Consider the following 21545-nt stretch of genomic DNA (forward strand, 5'->3'; position numbering starts at 1 on the left):
GCTATTTTCTCCGTAGGGATTAAGGTTGAAAAACTGTAGATCTGGAGAAAATAAAGATACTAATATTGATACTGATACTAGCACAATAACAGTGGAGGTAAAGTAATATACAGTAGTACATATTATTAACCATACTTATAATCTTAGCCGTGAAAAATTATTCCAGGAATATTTTTGGTTTTCCGAGTCGTGCAACCACACGCACAACACATTATAATAGCTACAACACCAACTTTATGTTAGTATCTCCTTTATATTTTAGTGTGTCACGCAGTGTTCACGTCTGAAAATTCCCGCAATTACAATTTGCGTTCACCGTATGTACTTCAATGAGCTGTGATGGGTTTGGCTGACAAAAAACCACATGCGTTCTCGCGCCTGCATACGACCACGCCCCTTATGTAGAGCGCTGTCATTGGGCTTCACTCTCAGAGCTCCAGGGCAACTCCATGTATTCTTTACTCCCTGGTATGCCTCGTCGGTGCCTCGACACAACAACGCTTCCCTGTTTCGAAGCAGTGAGATTGCTTCGCGTGTCGTTTCACGTGAACAGAAACTCCAGTCGTTCCGCACGTCAGCTACATCGATGTTTCGAAACAGCAAACAGTGACAGTGCTTTGTTTATCCTCTCACCTCAATAATAATAATAATAATAATAATAATAATAATAATAATAATAATAATAATAATATATTTCTTTGCAGCCAATGGCCAAAAGATATTACATGAATACACAGCATTAGTCATCTCTGCAGAAGGCTATCATCGATTCGCGCCGACAAGTACACATCATGGCATGATAACGTTCACAGCTCTTACCACAACGTTCACATACACAGTCTGGTTGATGGAATTTCTTTGTTTTACACAGCTTATAATGAAATCCGTGTATTGCAAAGCGTGTAATCAAGTGTCTGAGCTCATATCCTCCTCCTTGCCAGTCCTTGTAAATCATTGCGTCCGTCGAGTAAAATTCGCTCCATATGTCTCTCTTCTTTGCCCTTAATTTCTCTATGAACTGTAGATATGTTGGTGTAGTTGGTAGCGGTAGGTGACAACGGAGATCCTCTACGTAGAAAGGTTCGCGAGTTAACTCATAAACAAGCCTTGAAGGCGTATACTTCGAGACACATAGTGCTTTTTTCAGGAACATGGCTTTCACTTTTTCTAGTTGTTCAAACTGTTTCATTTTTAGATGCGGCCGTACAATTTCTAATCCATCGGTGATCACTGGTGACACTTTGAGGTCAAATAATTTCAAGGTTGTTTTGATAGACAAATTCAAATTCTGTATGTCGTTGATGGCTCTGATTGCTGCATTTGTCCTGTCATTGATGTGGGTAGAGAAAACATTACCTCTAGTTTGTAGTGTGACTCCCAAATACTTGAAGTTCGATACATTCTTTAGAGGTCTCCCATGTATATGAAACTCTGATGCTTTACCTCCTTTCCTAAATGTCATTGATACTGTCTTTTCATAATTTAACTGAAGTTTATTCTCTTCTGTCCACTTCACCAACGCATCAAGTGTCTCTTGCAGTTTCTTGCTGGACCTCGAGGCAATCACGATATCGTCTGCATACATATATATGCTTGTTTCTTCAGGGATTACTATAATGCTCGCTGTAGCAATTATAAATAGTACTGGGCTTAGTGGATCCCCTTGTAGTACACCGGTGGTTTGTTGAATTGGGTTGGACTTCACTATTCCGTCAATAATTTCTATGCAGTTTGAGGCCAATATGTTCTGAATTTGGCGTTTGAGACTTGCATTACTTCTCATTAATCTGTCTAGTTTCTCCATTATGATTTTTCGGCTGATAGAGTCGAAGGCTTTGGAGAAGTCTACGAAAATGGTGTACAGCTTGCCTCCCGCTCTAGTTGTACCTGCTTCAATATCATCCAGTAGACACTTGATGGCCTGAATCGTGTTCCTCCCTCTTCTAAAACCGAATTGTTCTTCTGGTAGTTTGGAATCGACTTCTCTAGTCAGGCGTTGACATAAGAGTTTTGTTAGGATCTTTAGCATCGTACATTCGAGAGCGACGCCTCTATAAGCGTTTGGATCTTCAGTGCTTCCCTTTCCTTTATATATAATTTTGACTGTGGACTTTCTCCAGCTGCTTGGAATCGTTCCTTGCTTAAGGCATTAGTTCAAGACATATGTTATTGCTTCTTTTAGTGTCGGGAAAGCAAGTTTGATGTGTTCATTGTAGATATTATCCGGACCGCAAGCCTTATTATTCTTGGAGATGTTTATAGCATCTTCTACTTCCTTGAATGTAAACTGTTCGGTGTCTAGGTCTTCTTCTCCCGTGGGTGTTTGAGCTAGAATACTGCAAGGATGTGTGTCTCTTGTACTTAATACGTGGCCCAAATGATTCTCCCAAACCTCAATAGGAACATTTCGCGGATATTTTGGGCGTCTTGGGTTAAGAGCTTTATACGGCTATTTCTCTGCTTTTTCTATCAATCTTTGTTCTTCCTGTTCCTGAAATAGCTTTTCCTCCTGCTTTATGAGTGCCTTATAGGTCCGTCTCTTGTTGGTGTAATCTTCCAGTAGATTGGTGCTTGGGGCTTTAAGGGCTGCGTGCAGCGCTTTCAGTGCAGTCTTTCTTGCCTTGTAGAAACACTCCGCGTGACATTGCTCTGAAGATGAGCCGGCACTCGTTAATAGACGCTCCATATTCGGAACACAGTCATGTTACTAAAGAACAATAAACTCCGCAATGTAAGGTCTGTGTTTTACGGAGAAAAGGGACCTTATTATTCTCAAAGCAGGGCCATACTGTAACAGAAAAAGGCTCTCGTTTATCAAGTGCAAAACTTTTGAAAATTCTTTCTTTCTTTCTTTCTTAATCTGCTTACCCTCTAGGGTTGGTTTTTCCCTCGGACTCTGCGAAGGATCCCACCTCTACCGTCTCAAGGGCAGTGTCCTGGAGCGTGAGACTTTGGGTCGGGAGATACAACGGGGGAGTACCACCAGTACCTCGCCGAGCGGCCTCACCTGCTATGCTGAACAGGGGCCTTGCGGGGGGATGAGAAGATTGGAAGGGATAGACAAGGAAGAGAGAAGGAAGTGGCCGTGGCCTTAAGTTAGGTACCATCCCGGCATTTGCTTGGAGGAGAAGTGGGAAACCACGGAAAACCACTTCTAGGATGTCTGAGGTAGGAATCGAACCCACTTCTACTCAGCTGACCTCCCGAGGCTGAGTCAACCCCGTTCCGGCCCTCGTAACACTTTTCAAATTTCATGGCAGAGCCGGGAATCGAACCAGGGCCTCCGGGGGTGGCAACTAATCACACTAACCACTACACCACAGAGGCGGACACTTTCGAAAATTACGTTCTTAAACTTCAATATGAAGTACATTTTTAAACTGGATTAGGTCAAGTTCTTTACTGTAGACTACAATAATACCGATCTTGGAGGCTTCTTAGATTACCGAGGGAATTGTCCGGCTGCATTGCTAAATGGTTAGCGTGCTGACCTTCGGTCATAGGGGTCCCGGGTTCGATTACCGGCAGGGTAGGGAATTTGAACCATAATTGGTTAATTTCGCTGGCACGGGGGCTGGGTGTATGTGGTGTTTTCATCATCATTTCATCCTCATCACGATACGCTGGCCGCCTACGGGAGTCAAATCAAAAGACCTGTACCTGGCGAGCCGAACATGTCCTCGGACACTCCCGGCACTAAAGCCATACGCCATTTCATTTCACCGAGGTAGTTAGCCGTGCGGTTAGGATCACGCAACTGTAAATATCCACTAGAGTAACAGTGGGTTCGAAACCCACTGTCGGCAGTTCTGAACATGGTTTTCCGTGGTTTTCCATTTTCGCACTAGGAAAATGCTGGGGCTGTACCTTAATTAAACCCATGGCCGCTTTCCTATCTAATCGTCGCCATAAGACCTGTCTGTGTCGGGGCGACGTAAAGCAAAAATTGTTCCAAAAAATGTTATCTTAGATTTAACAACTCGTCTTATAACTTTTTTTTTTTTTTTTTACAGATTGGTGTTATGGCGACGAGATAATAGGAAACGCCTAGGAGTGGGAAGGAAGTGGCCGTGTCCTGAATAAGGTACAGCCCCAGCATTTGGCTGGTGTGAAAATGGGGAAACCACATGAAACAATCTTCAGGACTGCCGACAGTGAGGCTCGAACCCACTATCTCCCGGATACAAGCTCATAGCTGTGCGCCCCTAACCGCACGGCCAACTCGCCCGGCCATTTCATAATCATTCAAATTAGTTCATTTAGTTTGTTAACTATCTCACAGTAGTTTCGTAAATAGTTTAGATTGTTTGTCAATGTATGTAAAATTCTGATTTCGGACTTTTCTTAGATTACATTATTATAATTATTCAAGTTGGTTCACTTACTTAGACTATGCTTTTGTATTTTACTGTGCTTTTGTATCTGGATTAGGTTAAGTTTGTTTTTGAACACAGAATGTCTATTTTGAGCTCTTCTTAAATGTCATTACTAATTTTAGGCATATGGCGTAATTATACACATTACTTACTCTTTTCGTATGCGTTTATCTTAGTTTTGTAATTTTGAACAAAAACACAAACAAAAACACGGGGGGAATATCACGAGGAGAACTGAACCAGTACAGGATATTTCCATTGTTGCTTGCATCAGTACACACACTGAGAAAATTAACTTTCAATTGGCCTTTTAACTGTTCCAGGCAATCGTGAGCTATAACATTACTGATTAATGCTCACACCAACGCGGGACGCAGGAAGCGGGCACAACAGCGAAACCTACAATCCCGCGGTCGCTGCGAAGTTCGTCTTTGTCTTCACACCAGAGAGAGAATTCGTCTGATGAGGAAGTGCTTCTGCTTCTAGCAGTTGCTGAAGATGATGGCCGCAGCTTCGTATTATTATTATTATTATTATTATTATTATTATTATTATTATTATTATTATTATTATTATTATTATTATTATTATTATTATTAATTAATTAATTAATACTACTTTCTTCAACTTATCGTAGTTATTTCTGGGGTCGCTGGGGCCTAGCAGACTCATTTTTATTTTGGTCGGGGTTTAAGACCTGATGCCCTTCCTGACGCCACCTGATTTTTGAGATGAAAACCTCTACCCGGGATTCGAACCTTAGCCTTCGCGATAGGAGGTCAGCAACTAAGCCACTGAGTTAATTACACTCGCCTTCGTATTAGCATTATTTAGTTATCAATATTACGTTGGAGCGCGAGTTAGCTCGGTGGCTTACCTACAGGCAACCGGTCCTAAAGACTCCGTCAAAACTCACAATGACCTGGGTTTCCACGATCGCAAATTGGATAAGAGGATATGTTTTAGTATTCAATCAATCAATCAATCAATCAATCAATCAATCAATCAATCAATCAATCAATCAATCAATCAATCAATCAATCAATCAATCAATCAATCAATCAATCAATCAATCAATCAATCAATCAATCAATCAATCAATCAATCAATCAATCAATCAATCAATCTGTACCGGGAGGTACACCTCTACGCCGCACATTTAAATCTTGTGCCTAAAAGAACTCCTCTACTGGAGAAATCGTGAACTTGAAAGTAGTCCTACTTCAATCTTTACTCAGAAGATATCACTACAGAAATTTTGTTATTTTGAAGTTTCATGTACTGTATGAAATTCTACGTGTTTTGTTTACCATTTATCAAGAAGTTTGGATTTTCTTCAACAGATGTCACTACAAAAACTATGATCATGCACCCTGGTGGGAAGTGAATGAACTTTGATTTGAAGAAGTTTTGTATTCATAAGTTTTTTGCTAATTGATGTTCATTTATTTTTGGGTTGGCAATATTTATCTTTTCTTTCCGCCAGTTTTGAATCCAACCAATCCCTAATTTTTGTAATTAATTTCCAACCAATCCTGTATTTCTTCTTCGACTTTGAGTGTAACTTTTGAATCGACCAATAAAATTGAGAAGGGGGGGGGGGGCTGGTTTATTCGTGAAAGGTCTCGAACTTTTCCCGAGGGTTTATAAACTGCGGAGTTTCACGTCTTTTGGCCATTTGATCGTCATACGACCTAGTGTGTGTGTCAAGCAGGAGGCGGGAGGTGCCTCTTTCGTCCGACAACTGTACGGCGACAAGGTAATGGCCCATTAACATCTTTATTTCTTGCTAGCTTTGCAGTTTAACCCAAGGCGGAGGTCTGAAACTTTAACCATGTAACCAACTTTTCTAAACTGTAAATCTTTCGGCTAATGTAAAAACTTCATAAAACCTTTAACTGTACATCGGGGATGGAGAGTGAAGTACCCTCTCGAGCTCCCCTTCATTTTGGTCTGAGGTGCCTCGTTTTTGTAATCTTTCGTTTCTGCAATGTATTAAAGTTATTTCCATACGAGCAACCTCAGTAGTTTGGGAATAGCTCCTGTTTCGTCGGCCAAGCGCCCTATAGGTTTTAAAGCTTTATTTGGAGCTCAGTCTTCGACTCCATTCAAATTGTACTCGGGCCGTTTATTTAACCTGTTCTTTTTTCACTAAGGCCCTGTAGGGTGGGTACTAGATACCTCTGTGTAATAAGATTTCTATGTGTAAACAGTGCCTCGTAAAGCCAGAGATTATCAGATTTTCATCAAAGTTTTGTATGATTAATGTATGCTTCTGGAAGGCCAGATGTTGTAATGCTGGGAGCAAGTGCTCTTTGAATTAGGGGATTTCTGCCCTTGTATAAATATGTGCTCTTTGGTAAATTTGAGCTAGTAGCTCAGGAAATGTAAGGCTAGGGGCTTAAAGCCCAAAGTGTTAAGATTCTGTATCTTGGATTTTTCCCAATCTTATTTAACGTTTGCTACTTGTACCTGCAATATTGTCATAAAATCTTGTTATGTGTGAAGTCCTGAAAATATAACCTTCAGTTTAAGTTTTAAATACAATTCTTGACATTGTAGTTAGACCCATTCACCCCGGCACCTTCTTTCACCTCTGCGTTCCACGGGTAACCCCGTAACACAATCAATCAATCAATCAATCAATCAATCAATCAATCAATCAATCAATCAATCAATCAATCAATCAATCAATCAATCAATCAATCAATCAATCAATCAATCAATCAATCAATCAATCAATCAATCAATCAATCAATCAATCAATCACCTGCATTCGTTTACCTAATATTTATATTTATTTATAATGGTTTACCAAGCTTTGTCTTAAACATTTTCAAAGAACTTGGACATTTACTGAACATTTCTCTTGATAATTTATTCCAATCCCGTACTCCTCGTCCTATAAATGAATATTTGCCCCAATCTGTCCTCTCGAATTCCAACTTTATCTTCACATTATGATCTTTCCTACTTTTAAAAGCTCCACTCAAGCTTATTCTTCTACTTATATCATTCCACGCCAACTCTCCACTGACAGCTCGAAACATACCACATAGTTGAGCATCTCGTCTCCTTACTCCCAAGTTTGCAACATTTTAGTAACACTACTCCTTTGTTGGAAATCACCCAGAACAAATCGTGCTGCTTTCCTTTGAATTGTTTCCAGTTCACGTATCAAGTAGTCCTGGTGAGGGTTCCATACACTGGAGCTATACTCTAACTGTGGTTTTACCAGAGACTTGTAAAACTTTCTTAACTACTTCGTTAATATGATTACCCCAATGAAGATCATTCCTTGTATTAACACCCAGGTACTTACAGTATTCCACACGAGGTACTATCACCGAGCTCGATAGCTGCAGTCGCTTAAGTGCGGCCAGTATCCAGTATTCGGGAGATAGTAGGTTCGAACCCCGCTGTCGGCAGCCCTGAAGATGGTTTTCCGTGGTTTCCCATTTTCACACCAGGCAAATGCTGGGGCTGTACCTTAATTGTGGCCACGACCGCTTCCTTTCCACTCTTAGACCCTTCCTGTCCCATCGTCGCCATAAGACCTATCTGTGTCGGTGCGACGTAAAGTAACTAGTAAAAAAAAAAAAAATTAAAACCGAGGGGACTTCTACTACTATTATGATAATTATTATAATTGTATATTTCCTCTCTACAATCCTACAATCTTCATTGCCCGTATCGTAAAGTATAGGATGTTTTTAACGCACTCTATCAACAGCTTCAGTGTCCACTCACAATGAACACGGGACGCGGGAAAACGCTGCATGCAACGAACTGGAAATATGTTGCAGTCCCGCCATGTACGCGGGAGAATGACGCTCCCGTGTGAGTGGATTCACATCCCGCTGTACACTTCCTGCCATGTATGCGTATATACTAAAGATACAACCTGATTCTTTCTCCCCTTTTTAATACTGAGTGTAGTGATTTATAGTTATTCTCTAACTGTTCGGTTCGATTCAATGTCACTGACACCGGGCGAGTTGGCCGTGCGGTTAGCTGTGAGCTTGCATCCGGGAGATAGTGGGTTCGAGCCCACTGTCGGCAGCCCTGAAGATGGTTTTCCGTGGTTTCCAATTTTCACACCAGGCTGGGGCTGTACGTTAATTAAGGCCACGTCCGCTTCCTTCCCACTCCTACGCATTTCCTATCCCATCGTCGACATAAGACCTATCTGTGTCGGAGCGACGTAAAGCAAATTGTAAAAATAAAAGTCACTAAGCATACAGTTTAGGGACCCTACTTGCCGACACGACGGCTTACAGCTGTTGCATGTTATCACTATATGGTCAGGATTTTTATCGTGGCTTGTGACATTTACGTATTCCTACTGCATTTTGTGAAAATCACTAGTGTTACATTTCTGGGTATAAGTAAAGCACATTTTCTTTATTCTTTAGGATTATAAATCTGTACGGTTAATACTAACAGTAGCGGCGACTGGGAGTTAGAAGAGGGGGGCAAAAAATATACAAACAACAGAAAGTAGTCGGCTTGAGGGATATAGCGGGGGGTGGAGGGTTTTACACATCAAAACTGAACAAAAACGTTGCAAAATGGTAAGCTTTTGATGCTCTTTGAGCGAATTTCAACAGAGAGGTGCGTCAATAATAGTTTTTTGAAATTTTGATTCAATACTTACTATACAATAAAACAATAAAAGAAACAGTATTGCACATGTATTACAATTAAATGAAAGTACGGAGTTATTATGAAATTGAAAAAATCATTTAGTATTTCACTGCACTCTAAGAAACTAACAAATAATATTAAAGAGACTGCCAGACTGACGAATGCACGCGGCAAGCAGGTGAATCATACCTCACTGTCCACGACCTTGGCAAAAAATGCCCCTGTTACCCTTCCTCATAGCATTTGCGAAGTCTCCACTACTTGTTGTGGTGCTATACAAACCGGTTAGCCGCAACGAACGACATTTTGTGCGTATTTTCGATAATAATTTTGTTAATAATTAAAAATTTGCACAAATTGTTTCTTAATAATTCCTAGCTTCAGCCGACTACAATGGCATAAAAATGTAATGTTTTCTCTACAAAGTGGGGGGGGGCGACTGCCCCCTCCCTCGCCCCCCTTAGTCGCCGCTACTGAATACTAAGTAAGTAGAATTGTGACATGTTCGAAAAATGCATTTAATAACGTGGTTCATGTTAAATGACAAACGCACCATTTTATTAAGACGGTCTTATTTCCGTCCATTTCATATTTATAGAACTCAACTAGAATGTCTAAAAAACAAGAAAAATCTGCAAGAACTCCTCCGAAAAGGCAAACAACACTACCTGCTCTATAAAGATCACTTCATATGAAATGGAAGGCAATTTCTTTATCAACCTAACCTAACTCTGTCTTGTCACGAGTTTAGTATGGTTTACGGACTTAGCCTTTCTGTATTCTTATTGACTTACGGCATATGTGCAGGTAATATATTTGCTTGTGTGTATTATTACAGCGTGATTTCATGTAAGTCCGACAAGTAATGGCAAATTTCAGTTAGGGAGCTGAATTATTTACACCATGCAAGGGAAGCAACATTACAGTACGCGAACCTTTTCGTGATACCCCAGCTCCCTCGTGCTTCATCGGTAGACCTCGGTTATCTTCGAGATTCGTATTGGCAACCTTTGACACACAAACTATGAATCGCCGTGAGACATCTGGTGTGCACTTTACAAACTATGGAATTCGTGGTAGGAACAAGATTCGCATCGAGAAATGTTGTATAATGTTATATAATGTGTGTGTGACACAGTTGTTGGCTTAAGATAATAAAGGTTTAGAAAATTCCTATCGATCGGTCATACTATCGATTCAATTCAGATTTCATTTCAATTCAGTTGGAAGTATAACCGGAACCGGGAGAGCTCCCTCCTTACTCCTCACCTACGTAAAACCTGGTATCAAGAAGAGGTTCACGTACTTGTACCTTCTCTATGAAGACCAGTTCATATGAAATGGAAGGAAATCTCGTTATCAACCTAACCTAACTTTGTCTTGTCGCGACTTTAGTACGGTTTACGGACTTAGCCATTGTGTAGTCTAATAGACTTACGGCATATGCGCAGGTAATATATTTGCTTGTGTGTATAATTACAAGTAATAGAAAATTTCAGGAAGGGAGCTGAATTATTTACACCATGAAATGAAGTGAAATGTCGTATGGCTTTTAGTGCCGGGATATCCCAGGAAGGGTTCGGCTCGCCAGGTGCAGGTCTTTCTATTTGACACCCGTAGGTGACCTGCGCGTCGTGGTGAGGATGAAATGATGATGAAGACAACACATACACCCAGCCCCCGTGCCATTGAAATTAACCAATTAAGGTTAAAATCCCCGACCCGGCCGGGAATCGAACCCGGGACCCTCTGAACCGAAGGCCAGTACGCTGACCGTTCAGCCAACGAGTCGGACATTTACACCATGCAAACACAGAAGAATCAATCACTTACTTGGGTAAGGGAACCTCCATTTTTCTTACACTGAAGTTAGTTTGCTGACGGTTATGTCTCGTGATTTCAATATGTAACTCGTCAAGTTGGCAGCAGTGATGAGCCATTAAAAAAGAGAATGGAGAGGCGATATTTGCTTTTTAGTGTATAGCCTTACGTGCCAATAGTTGGCCATGGGTTCGCTTTCTCTTTCACTCCAGCGTTCCGCGTTGGCGTGAGCAGACCTATAATGCTACACATTTTGTTTTGGGTCAGGAAAAGTGTTATGCTATTTCGGAATCACTTTAAACCCTTTCAACCAGTTTGCTAATAAGTTATAGATCATAGAGTTAAAAGTCTGATGATGGTGCCTCTGCTGCGGCTATCTACAGATCCCTCTTGGTGTGGGCTTTCGGGAAGAAATGTATAAATCTCTGTGGCCTGTCCTGAGCTTCTTTATTTTTCGAGTGTATTTGCTGCCTACATGACCCAGAAGGTCTGACCTCCCTCCGTGTGATAAGGAGAAGAATCATCCGAAAGCAAATAGATTTAAAAGAGATTTAAATGTCTCACTCTAATAAACTATGGACGACTTTGCGCAGACTGGGGGACTGGACAAGCAGTGTTCTTCTCCCACGCACATAAAATATCTAAAACATACTTCCACAACACACATTCTGCTTCGAATTTGCTTCTCGTAGAAATGGGAATTTAGTTTTGAAATTCACCTAAAATTTAGACTTAAAATTATCCTTGTATACCTTCCGGCATTGTCACTAATACCGCAACAGAACAAAGAATAAATACATATAAAAAAATCAAACCCGCCGATAAGAGTACAGTTGTTATGGATCGTATATTGATCATAAACTCTGAAATAAATTATTGTATCGCCACTAATCCGGAAAATCGATATTGAGTTCCCAGGGTCAAGTTATGTTCGCTAGATGATGGTTCTAGGGGTTTTCTCCTGTTTTCTAAATATTTAACCGGGAAGAAACCTACCAACACGCACAAGTTGAGTCCGTCAAACACTAGCGTATGTGTTGTATCGTTCAGTGATCATTTCGACGTTTGAGCCTGAAAAAGAACATGTGAGGGACGCATTGCCTTTCTTATGTAATCAAAAGAAAACGCCCCATCGTTTAGACATGGTTTCGACAATTTAAACTTGGTGATTTCAATGTGAAGGGGCTGCCTGGCCGAGGCGGTAAAGGCGTACTCGGTTCGCCCGGAAGGACGTGGGTTCGAATCCCCGTCAGGAAGTCGTAACATTTAAGAAACGAGATTTCCACTTTCGGAGGTGCATATGGCCCTGAGGTTCACTAATCCTACGCTAAAAATGAGTACCAGGTTAATTCCTCTGGGCAAAGGCAGCCGGGCGTATAGCTAACCACTCTACCACATCACGTGCCGAGGTTAACAATGGTGGAAGCCTTTACCTTCCACTCCTCCAAGGGCCTTCATGGCCTGTACGGAGGTGACTTTTGCTTTGTTTTGATTTTAATGTGAAAAAGTGTACGCGCTCTGATAGACCACAAAAGTGCGAAGACGAGCAATTGCAGGCATTAAATGTGTCACAAGAAACAATCAAAGACGTTTACTAGCAATGGGGAAGATCAGTAAACTCGGTAAATGGGTCCCACACGATTTGAATGAACGCAAATGGAAAATCGCGAAGTCACGTGTAAAATGCTGCTTCAAATCCATGAAAGAAAATCATTTCTGTACCGAATTGTGACGGGTGACGAAAAATGGATTTATTTTGAAAACCCGAAGCGGAGAAAATCGTGGCTGTCACCTGGCGAGGCCAGTCCTTCAACACCAAGGCCAAATCAATTCGGCAAGAAGACCATGCTTGTGTCTGGTGGGACCAGAGCGGTTTTGTGTATTATGAACTCTTGAAGCGAAACCTTTAATGCACAACGCTATCGCCAACAAACTATTTATTTAAATCACTCAATGATGGAAAGGCGACCGGAATGGGCCAGAAGACATGACAAAGTGACTTTGTTACACAACAATGCGCTGTCTCACACAGCAAAACCAGTGAAAGACACCTTGAAATCACTTGGATGGGACATCCTCCTGCAGCCGCCGTACTGCCCCGACCTGGCACCATGTGATTATCACCTCGCATCAATGGGGCACGTGCTCTCAAAGCAGCACTTCAGCAATTTCAAGGAAGTTGGAAAATGGCTTGACGAATGGTTTGCCACAAAATACAAGCAATTTTTCTGAGGTGGTATCCATAACTTACCTGTAGGATGGGCGAAGTGTGTAGAAGCCGATGGCCACTATTTTGAATAAACAAAAAAATGAATTTTCCTTCAAAATGACGTGTTTTATTACCACAAAACTGGCAGAAACTTATGCATACACCTGGTAGAGACCTAGGGTCATGATTCATAATGCGCCCGACATGTCAATTCCTATCCCGACTCTCAGGACCACGTATTAGGCCACTCAGCCGATGCTCTGGTTCACGAATTAGGACGTGAATACACTAACTCACACCATGAACTACACCATTCGTACTTTCAGTTAAACCACCATCACCGTGGTACAGAATGTCTCGCCATAACTGTTGTCAAAGGATCAATCGCCATCTTTCGGAACCACCTTCATATTGCTTAGAATGTGGTAAAAACTCTGGTCAGCTGTTTTGCTCATGTTGTGCATCCATCTGTGCGCCTCCAGTTCTTGGTAAGCTATGTTGCATAAGGCAATCTTGCAATAAAAGAACGCACTGAAAATGAAAACATCTCATTCAATACCGTAAATGAAAAGCAGGATGTCAGGACAATGAAGGTATTGACTACTTTTAGATGGCATGCGGTCTCCAATAACGCCATTCACTGGCAGAAAGTCTCGTGGAACAATGAGACAATAATATTTACGTGCGTCGGAACGCATTTTATTTTCACATGAATACAGTGTGTCTTATGGATGGGGGTCATCCAAAAATTTGTGCAACGTGACAAAATGCGTGGCGGAAGTGACGTCACATTAGTCGTTACCGTAGGCCTTGGTCGCCAAAGATGCTGCGGCTGTGGATTTGTATTAATATCAGTCAAATATATACAGTCGTGAAGCTCAGATTATATTTTTCATCCGAGGTGACTATAGTGTTCCAAGCGGCGAGGTAGAGGCAACTTGCTAGCAGACAAGAGGGAACGAATTACCACTACAGTCTAAAATGGTCATAACTTCTGAACAATTCATGCAAATAATGTCCTGACAAGGTTATTGTAATCCTTATGAAATAGTGGAGGATGTCAAACAATTTATTTCGATGAGGAGTTCGAGGATAATATCGAAATATTTGTTTAATTTTAAGGAGTCATTTCTTTTACCACGGACTATAACATAAAATCGCTTCTAGAGGGTAACCGGTTGGAAATAGGTATATACCATCACGGACTTTTTTGTAGAGGTTTCTATGCTCTACAGTTCGCACGCTTACACTTGAGGTCTATCGTTGACGGTTCAGGCAGCGTAAGCCAAGAAAGCAAGTGACTGACCGACCGACATGGAACCAGCCAAGTTGGGCTAAGAAGGCCAGCGCTCTACCATGGTCGGTCACTTGCTTTCTTTCTCGGCTTACGGTGCCTGAACCGTCAACGATAGACCCCAAGTGTAAGCGTACGAATTGTAGAGCATAGAAACTTCTATAAAAAGACGTCTGCGATGGTACATACCTATTTCGAAGCGGTTGCCCTCTAGAAGCGATTTTATGTTACAGTCCCGGTGAAAGAAATAACTCCTTAAAATTAAATAAATAAATATTTCGATATTATCCTCGAACTCCTCATCGAAATAAATTCTTTGACCTCCTCCACTATTTCATGAAGATTACAATAACCTTGTCAGGACATGATTTGCATGAATGGTTCAGAAGTTATGCCCATTTTAGACTGTAGTGGTAATTCGTTCCCTGTTGTCTGCAAGCAAGTTGCCTCTACCTCGCCGCTAGAGGTGCTAGTATCGCTCCAGCTGTCAAGTGGATGAACCTGCCTCTTATTAGAGCTTCCGAACTGTATATATTAGACTGTGTAAATATTGTGTGTTGAAGTAGAAAGTGTACAGTCAGTAAAGTCATATTAGTCGTTACCGTAGGCCTTGGTCACCACAGATGAAAGACATATTTGCAAAGAGAAATACTTTGAGATCATTACATTTCTTATTTTTTAAATCACGAATTTCGGATGAAGAACATATCAAACAGTGAACTTCTTACAAAATTTTTATCAACTTCAAACAACCTTTCAAATAATAGAAATAACTGTAGAATATCCAAGACACATTATAATGAAAAAGTTACAAAAGCCACTTCCAGCAGTGCTTTGGATGTAATAACTATTTCTAGTTTGTAGTTATACAACAATCGCAAATCTGTTTGTGCCCGGCAGTTGCGGGAAAATACGTTCAACTTCAATGCGACGTCTCAACGACTTTTCCAGACTGACAAATGTCTCGATAAATGGATGGCTGCCTAGTTGTACTCAGCCTTGAAACAATAATCTCTACCCTACCACGAATTTTCCGTTCTTGTCTGTAGCTATTTTACACGTACCTTCAAATAAAGATGTGCGAAACTTCATAACGTTAATTGTTGACCGAAGGCCATCCATAAACATCATTAAACTAACAGTGGGGAAAAATGGGAATTTCAGTGAGAAAACATATATTTCCCTTCCCTCAAATACATAATTTAATAATTATTTACAACCCTAACTTTTATATAACATTTCTTTTAATTATAGTCTCTGAAACTACTTATATCAGTTCTTCCATTCTCTCTGTATGTCACATGACACTCACACACTTTTTAAAAAATCACCACCAAGTTTTAAAAGTTTTCCTTAGAAACTTCTCTTAGGAGTCACACTTTCAAAATATCACCACAGTATTTAAGCAGTCTCTAGTTTTCCTTTCCTTCTCTTTGTAAAAAATATTGACTTTACAGTAATCTGAACAAGTCTGCGGTTCACATCCCGGGGCACATATCATCACAGCACAAAGGTGATATTGAGGGAGAGGAGCTCCATGGGCTCCATTCGAACATCATCTAATGATACGTACTTAGCTTTTTGATGAAGTCCTGTTAACGTCGTCTGAGATATTGTGTGCAGTTTGAGATTACGAAATAACGTCCTCTTATGGAAAGCTGGAGAGGGTTTACCTTCAGTGCCAGGTTCAAGTCCACACTGGGGAATTACGATACCTGCGCCAACATTGCAAGCATATCCTTGCCTATGCAACACAAGAAGCGACGAAGTTGAAGGGAACTGCATGTAGTTCGGATCGGAGGAAGTGCGCATGTTTAAAAGGTGGACGTCGCAAGGAAATGGCTTCGTCAACAACTGCACCTTCTTGTGTAGTGTCAACTCTCTCTCCTGGTTACCATGCTGTTCTTTACCTGAATTCTGTTGTCCTTCAGAAATCCCTTCCACCACGAAAAGATTAGCGGGATAGAGAAGACTGTTCGACAGATGATGAGCGAATAAGCTTGGACGAGAATAGGTATCCTTTTCATTTCCTTCCGTGATTTCCTCAAGAAGTAGCCAAAATTTGGTCAACACCCTCTTGTTGTCCACGATACCTTCTCCCATCCCTCGGGAGTCATCGTACAGTGTTCGCCTGTCCAGCATCACTTCGAGCCAGCCAGGTTGCCATGATGCCGCTCCCTGAGCATGGTTTACCAGGAGGCTTAGTCTGCGGGTAGTATCCTGGATATAAGCCATAGATGTGATGGGGAAGTAATTGCCTTCTATGCCGATACGTTCAACTTTCACTCTCCTTTGCATCTGGAAACCATTCTGGTCGGAGTAGAACTCTGGAGGGTCACCATTGCTAATATCACTCACTACTCTCATAAACAGCTCCGTCTCACGATTTTTTGGTGGTGCGCCGAAATCTATAATATTCTCTATATAGATGCCTTCGCTAAGAGGACCGGCTGCGTGGTAGATTCTAACAGAATGTGTCAGGACAGTATTGTATATGACTGTGAGTTCGGAAGCTATGGGGCCAGAAGTGATAACAATCTGCAGGTTTCTTCGACCATATGGTTCATCGAACAGTATCTCTCGCTCTGGTTCTCGCGAATTAGGATCGGGCATGAACAGATAGGCACCACTATGGTACTGAGCGGACGGATAGGCGGCGAACTGGAGACCACACTGCGTTGTACGCCCGGTAGATTTCCGGGTCACTGCCTTCAAGAAACCAGACCGTCCATCGAAGAGGAGCTTCATCCGGTGGTTCTCTAATTGAATATCCCCAGCCTGCATACTTTTCACTTCAAACGGTGACACATAACTAGAGTCCTCAGAGTTCTTGCCGCAAGATGCACAATAAACAATGGAACGCGATTCCAAATTCTTCTCAGCCACTCTTTCTATGACAAATGTCATAAGGGAAAGTGGTGGAAGATCTGCAACAAAAATAACTTCAAAAAGATCCCTTGTCATCTGCAGCACGCTGTCTCCTTTATTGGTGTCTCCGTTTTCAGAGCCTTCATTGATACCTGCTTCCTTGGCACTGTTCACACTGCTCGTGAGGTTCCACACGGGGTTTACTTGGAAGGGGATCACATTACCGTCAGAGTCCAGCACCCTTACATTTGGTGACGTTGTCCGCACTTTTACCACTTCCTGTCTCTGTTGTACTAACGAATTGAACAGAACAATGCGTCGAGGCTCATTCCTTGGCACGACGAGCGGCACTTTCTGAGCCAGTTTCTCGTACGACTCTCTGTCCGTATCTGGTAATAAAAAGTTAACAAACGGTTCAATCGGTTTCTTGCTAGTGATCTTACTGTTAACATTTTCCTTGAAATCTTTCACTAGTAGGGCTTGTGCACAGCGTCCCTGGACATACACAGTGTCTTGTATGCCTTCAAAAAGCTTCAGTGCGTAATCGTGCATTACGAAGGCTTTTGAAGTCCCAGTAATGGCATCGTGATGCTGGAACAATGCTAAATTCTTACGTGCTTTCGTCAGACGCTCATAATCTCTTTCTAGTAGCTGTATTGTCTTATTGAAGGAGTTCTGTCTCGCTCTATTTAACGCTATAGTGTACAAAATCTCCGCAGATCTCAGACTAGCCTCAAGCTCTCTGTCTAGAATCTTCCAATAAGGCCTCGTGGTGAAGTAACCACTCCAATACGCAGGTCTTCCTTCCGAGAAAATATCACTGTAAACGAAGAAATCCCCTCGTAGAGACTGGAATGTCTTCGATCTTTCCTTCACAGCTTCGAAGTAGTCGGATGGTGTACCAAACTGAACTTCGGCGTTGTATTTGTCTTTGTTTTTGTTGATGTAGTCGAAGAGGAGTTTATAGTTCTTGTACTGCTGATCCCACTCGATGTCGTGATCATAACGGAAATCGTCGCCTAGAGGCATGAGCACCACGTTGTGAGGGAAGAGCGACCCAGTCCGACCGTATTGCTCTAGCAGCAGCTCTGCCTTCTCTTTGATATTGTGCTTATCGATGGGTACCGCCCGAAGCGAGTACTCAGTATACTCCCCAGGGATCTTGCGAAAGTCGAAGTTGAGACACACCTGTGGATGAGGGCCACATGAGTGTTTTATGGAGTAGATGTCGAATGGCTGATTGTGCACAAGGATGTCCGTACGGCCGTCGGAGTCCCAGTTCTGGCGCCACATGAAGTCTCCCATCTGCTGCTCTGCTAGCCACTGCTTCCAAGCGTAGTGGATCCGCTGAATGATAGTGCCGCCCGAGAAGCCAGACGCCTTCAACAGGTAGGGTACAGTGGCGCCGTGGCCGAAAGGGTCGATGGACCAACCAGACTTCGGAGCCAGGCCGAGGTTGTTCTTCACCCACTGGTGACCTGCAACAGGCGAAACACCATAGCAATTACAACTGTGAAAAAGAAGGATAGCATTCAAACACATTTACTTCGCAAACTAGTGACTGAACTTTTAAACAATTTAACATCCTACTCTTCAAACGGACCATAAATGGAAATTTGTTATTTTCCTGAAATTCAATTTTTAATACCGATAATTATTATGAAGGATTGTGGTATGTTATTATTATTATTATTTATTATTTTCCACAAATTGTAGATACAATTCAGGGATAGTGAATACATACACGATTGTGACTCCATCCCTACTCAAAAATACAATAATAAATAATTACAATTTTAGGGTACGGAATGTGCTTATATACAATTACCGAATTTACATCGACGTATTACTTACATAATATTCACAGGATCTGTTCAACATTTAAGAAATTCTGCCCGCACACACACACACACACACACACACACACACACGAGTGCGCGCGCACCCACACCCACCCACAAACAAACACACACACACACCTTGAATTCCCACATATACTTCAGCTAGGCCGGCTCATTTATACGCATATACAGTCTTACTCACTCGGGATCACGAATTTTCATCCGTCCTCCCACGTATACTGAACATTCACACAGTATAAAATTATGATATCCACAGATTCTTTCTACCTCTTTACAAAAATGTTCAGCAGATAGCTCTTTTGTCTGTGGTGAGAGTTCGTTCCATAGCCGAGCAGAACGAATAAAGAAGCCACTTTGATAAGTCGCTGTTCTTGCAAGTGGAGGAAAAAGGGACACACCTCGACCTCTTTGAGCGGAACGATAGTTCAGCTGTAAGCGGTTGAAAGGATTGATGTATCTGTTACCTGCGAGGAATTTTCTGAGAAAAGCAATATCTATTTTTGTACAGAGAACAGTGACGTGGCTGGATTTAAATGACCGTAATTAGCCGTTCTGCTCGCAACTGAACTCCCGTTAGTTTCGTCATATTCTCTACTGTAGATGGGTGCCAGGCAAGGTACGTAGAATACAAGGTAGGGATCACGAGAGAGGTGCGCAGTGGCAAAGCAGAGCTGTGACGTCACGCTGGACCCTCGCGTTGAGTCTGCTCTGAATGAGGTAGAGGTAGTTCGAATAAGAATCGCTGTGCACGCAGAAGCTAGGAGCTAATAATAGACGATAGTAACATATCTGTGGTGTATAAGAAACCGTGTGTGTTTATTTTATGAGATAAAACGTAAAAAGCAGTAATAGTGTACACTTTTCAGTATGCTTTGTCATGCCATTGCAGGCTGCACAAATCATAGCAGGCACGCGAAGGAACGAAACATACACTTTCATGAATTCCCTAAAACCACTGACGTAAATAAATGGTGACAGAAGTAATCAAGACATTATCGAAAGCTATCTTTCACAGCTTCGAGGGTTCGGAAGGCTTTATGTCGATCCTCTTCCGACAGCTGTGACGCGAAAGGTGAAATCATTGCTTCTAGCCTCATGCTTCCGAGGCGATAAGAAATTCCAACTGTTCTCCGGAAGATTATGAAATATTACGCCCAAATACGTACTGCTGAACTCGATCAAAACTCGGATATCGTGTGCCAGTCTAAGGCCAGCGTTGAGCCCACAACATCCTATTTTTTTTATCGGAGGATGAGCAAGCCCTTGAAGATCTAGTAAAACAGCTCGAGGACAGTTGTGAAACCAAGGAGCTGCTTGAAGACTTCACTGCCTACATAGCTTTTAGGATAAAGAAGAAGAAGAACCTCGATAAAGAAAGTAATTACGGAGAGAAAACAGGTCAAACTACAAGGGGTGGAAATTAAATTTCAAAAAGGGTTCCAATTTGTTTTTCAAGTTGCTTTACGTCGCACCGACACAGATAGGTCTTACGGCGACGATGGGACATGAAAGGGCTAGGAGTGGGAAGGAAGCGTCCGTGGCCTTAATTAAGGTACAGCCCCAGCATTTTCTTGGTGTGAAAATAGAAAACCACGGAAAACCATCTTCGGGGCTGCCGACAGTGGGGTTCGAACCCAATCTCCCGAATACTGGATACTGGCCGCACTTAAGCGACTACAGCTATCGAGCTCGGTAGTTTAAATTTTACCACGGGAAAGAACTGAAAGAGGGTTCTAACATCATCACAAATCTTACGGATATCCTGAGAAAGAAATTCCCCGAAATTTATGAGCTTGCAAGTTGCTTCGTGAGAAGCCGTTCTTTTATTCGAATGGACGCTTTAAACAAAAGTAAGACATTCAAGAGACCGGGTTTCAGTTAATACAACACCGATAAAGAAAGAAGAAAAACAAAGAAATTCCACTGATGCTATGGATAAGTATGTTTGATATGTTTTTTAATATCAGCATTATTCTTTGTGTATAACATACCTGTTTTTTATGAAAGGCAATTTATTATGTTGTATATGAAACCAGTGCTAAGAATATTAATATACAGGCTCATTAATATGGCCTATCTAATGTTAACGTGGAATTTGTCTTTTCCTGGCACTTGGAGAACATTTACTGTACTATTTGTGTTGTCGACAGTTTCCGAACATTTGCTGTTTGTGTTGTTGACAGTGTATATAGTTTTCCAATACTGCTTGTAACAACCGACATATTTCTTGCAGTCATTAAGCTTTAATGTTCGAGTCTGTAACAATTAGAGCCCCTTGTTATTGTTAGGTGTTGAGAACATGAACATATGGAATGGCCATTCCACTGCGATCACAGTCTTAGCATTGTTACAACCTTTTATACAGATCGAAATACTTCAGAAACGCTGCTGGATTCACACTGTATTTGATCTCCTTATTACTCTACTGTAATAGTGAAGTGGAATGCATTTTCTTAGGTGATGTTAAA

The 21545-nt window shown here is 41.7% G+C and overlaps 1 protein-coding gene across 1 annotated transcript in view; it reads right to left on the reverse strand.

Annotated features, from left to right (window-relative positions):
• Positions 1-15423: 15423 nt before the first annotated feature.
• alpha-Man-IIb (alpha-Mannosidase class II b) overlaps positions 15424-21545 on the reverse strand; it is a 421315-nt gene continuing 415193 nt past the window's right edge. Inside the window, exon 3 of the mRNA XM_067149358.2 lies at positions 15424-18693. Coding sequence (XP_067005459.2) covers positions 15848-18693 — 2846 coding nt within the window. The 3' untranslated portion in view covers positions 15424-15847. The remainder of the gene's footprint in view (positions 18694-21545) is intronic.

This window comes from Anabrus simplex, chromosome 6 (genome assembly GCF_040414725.1).
Source record: "Anabrus simplex isolate iqAnaSimp1 chromosome 6, ASM4041472v1, whole genome shotgun sequence".
Taxonomy (NCBI): Eukaryota; Metazoa; Arthropoda; class Insecta; order Orthoptera; family Tettigoniidae; genus Anabrus; species Anabrus simplex.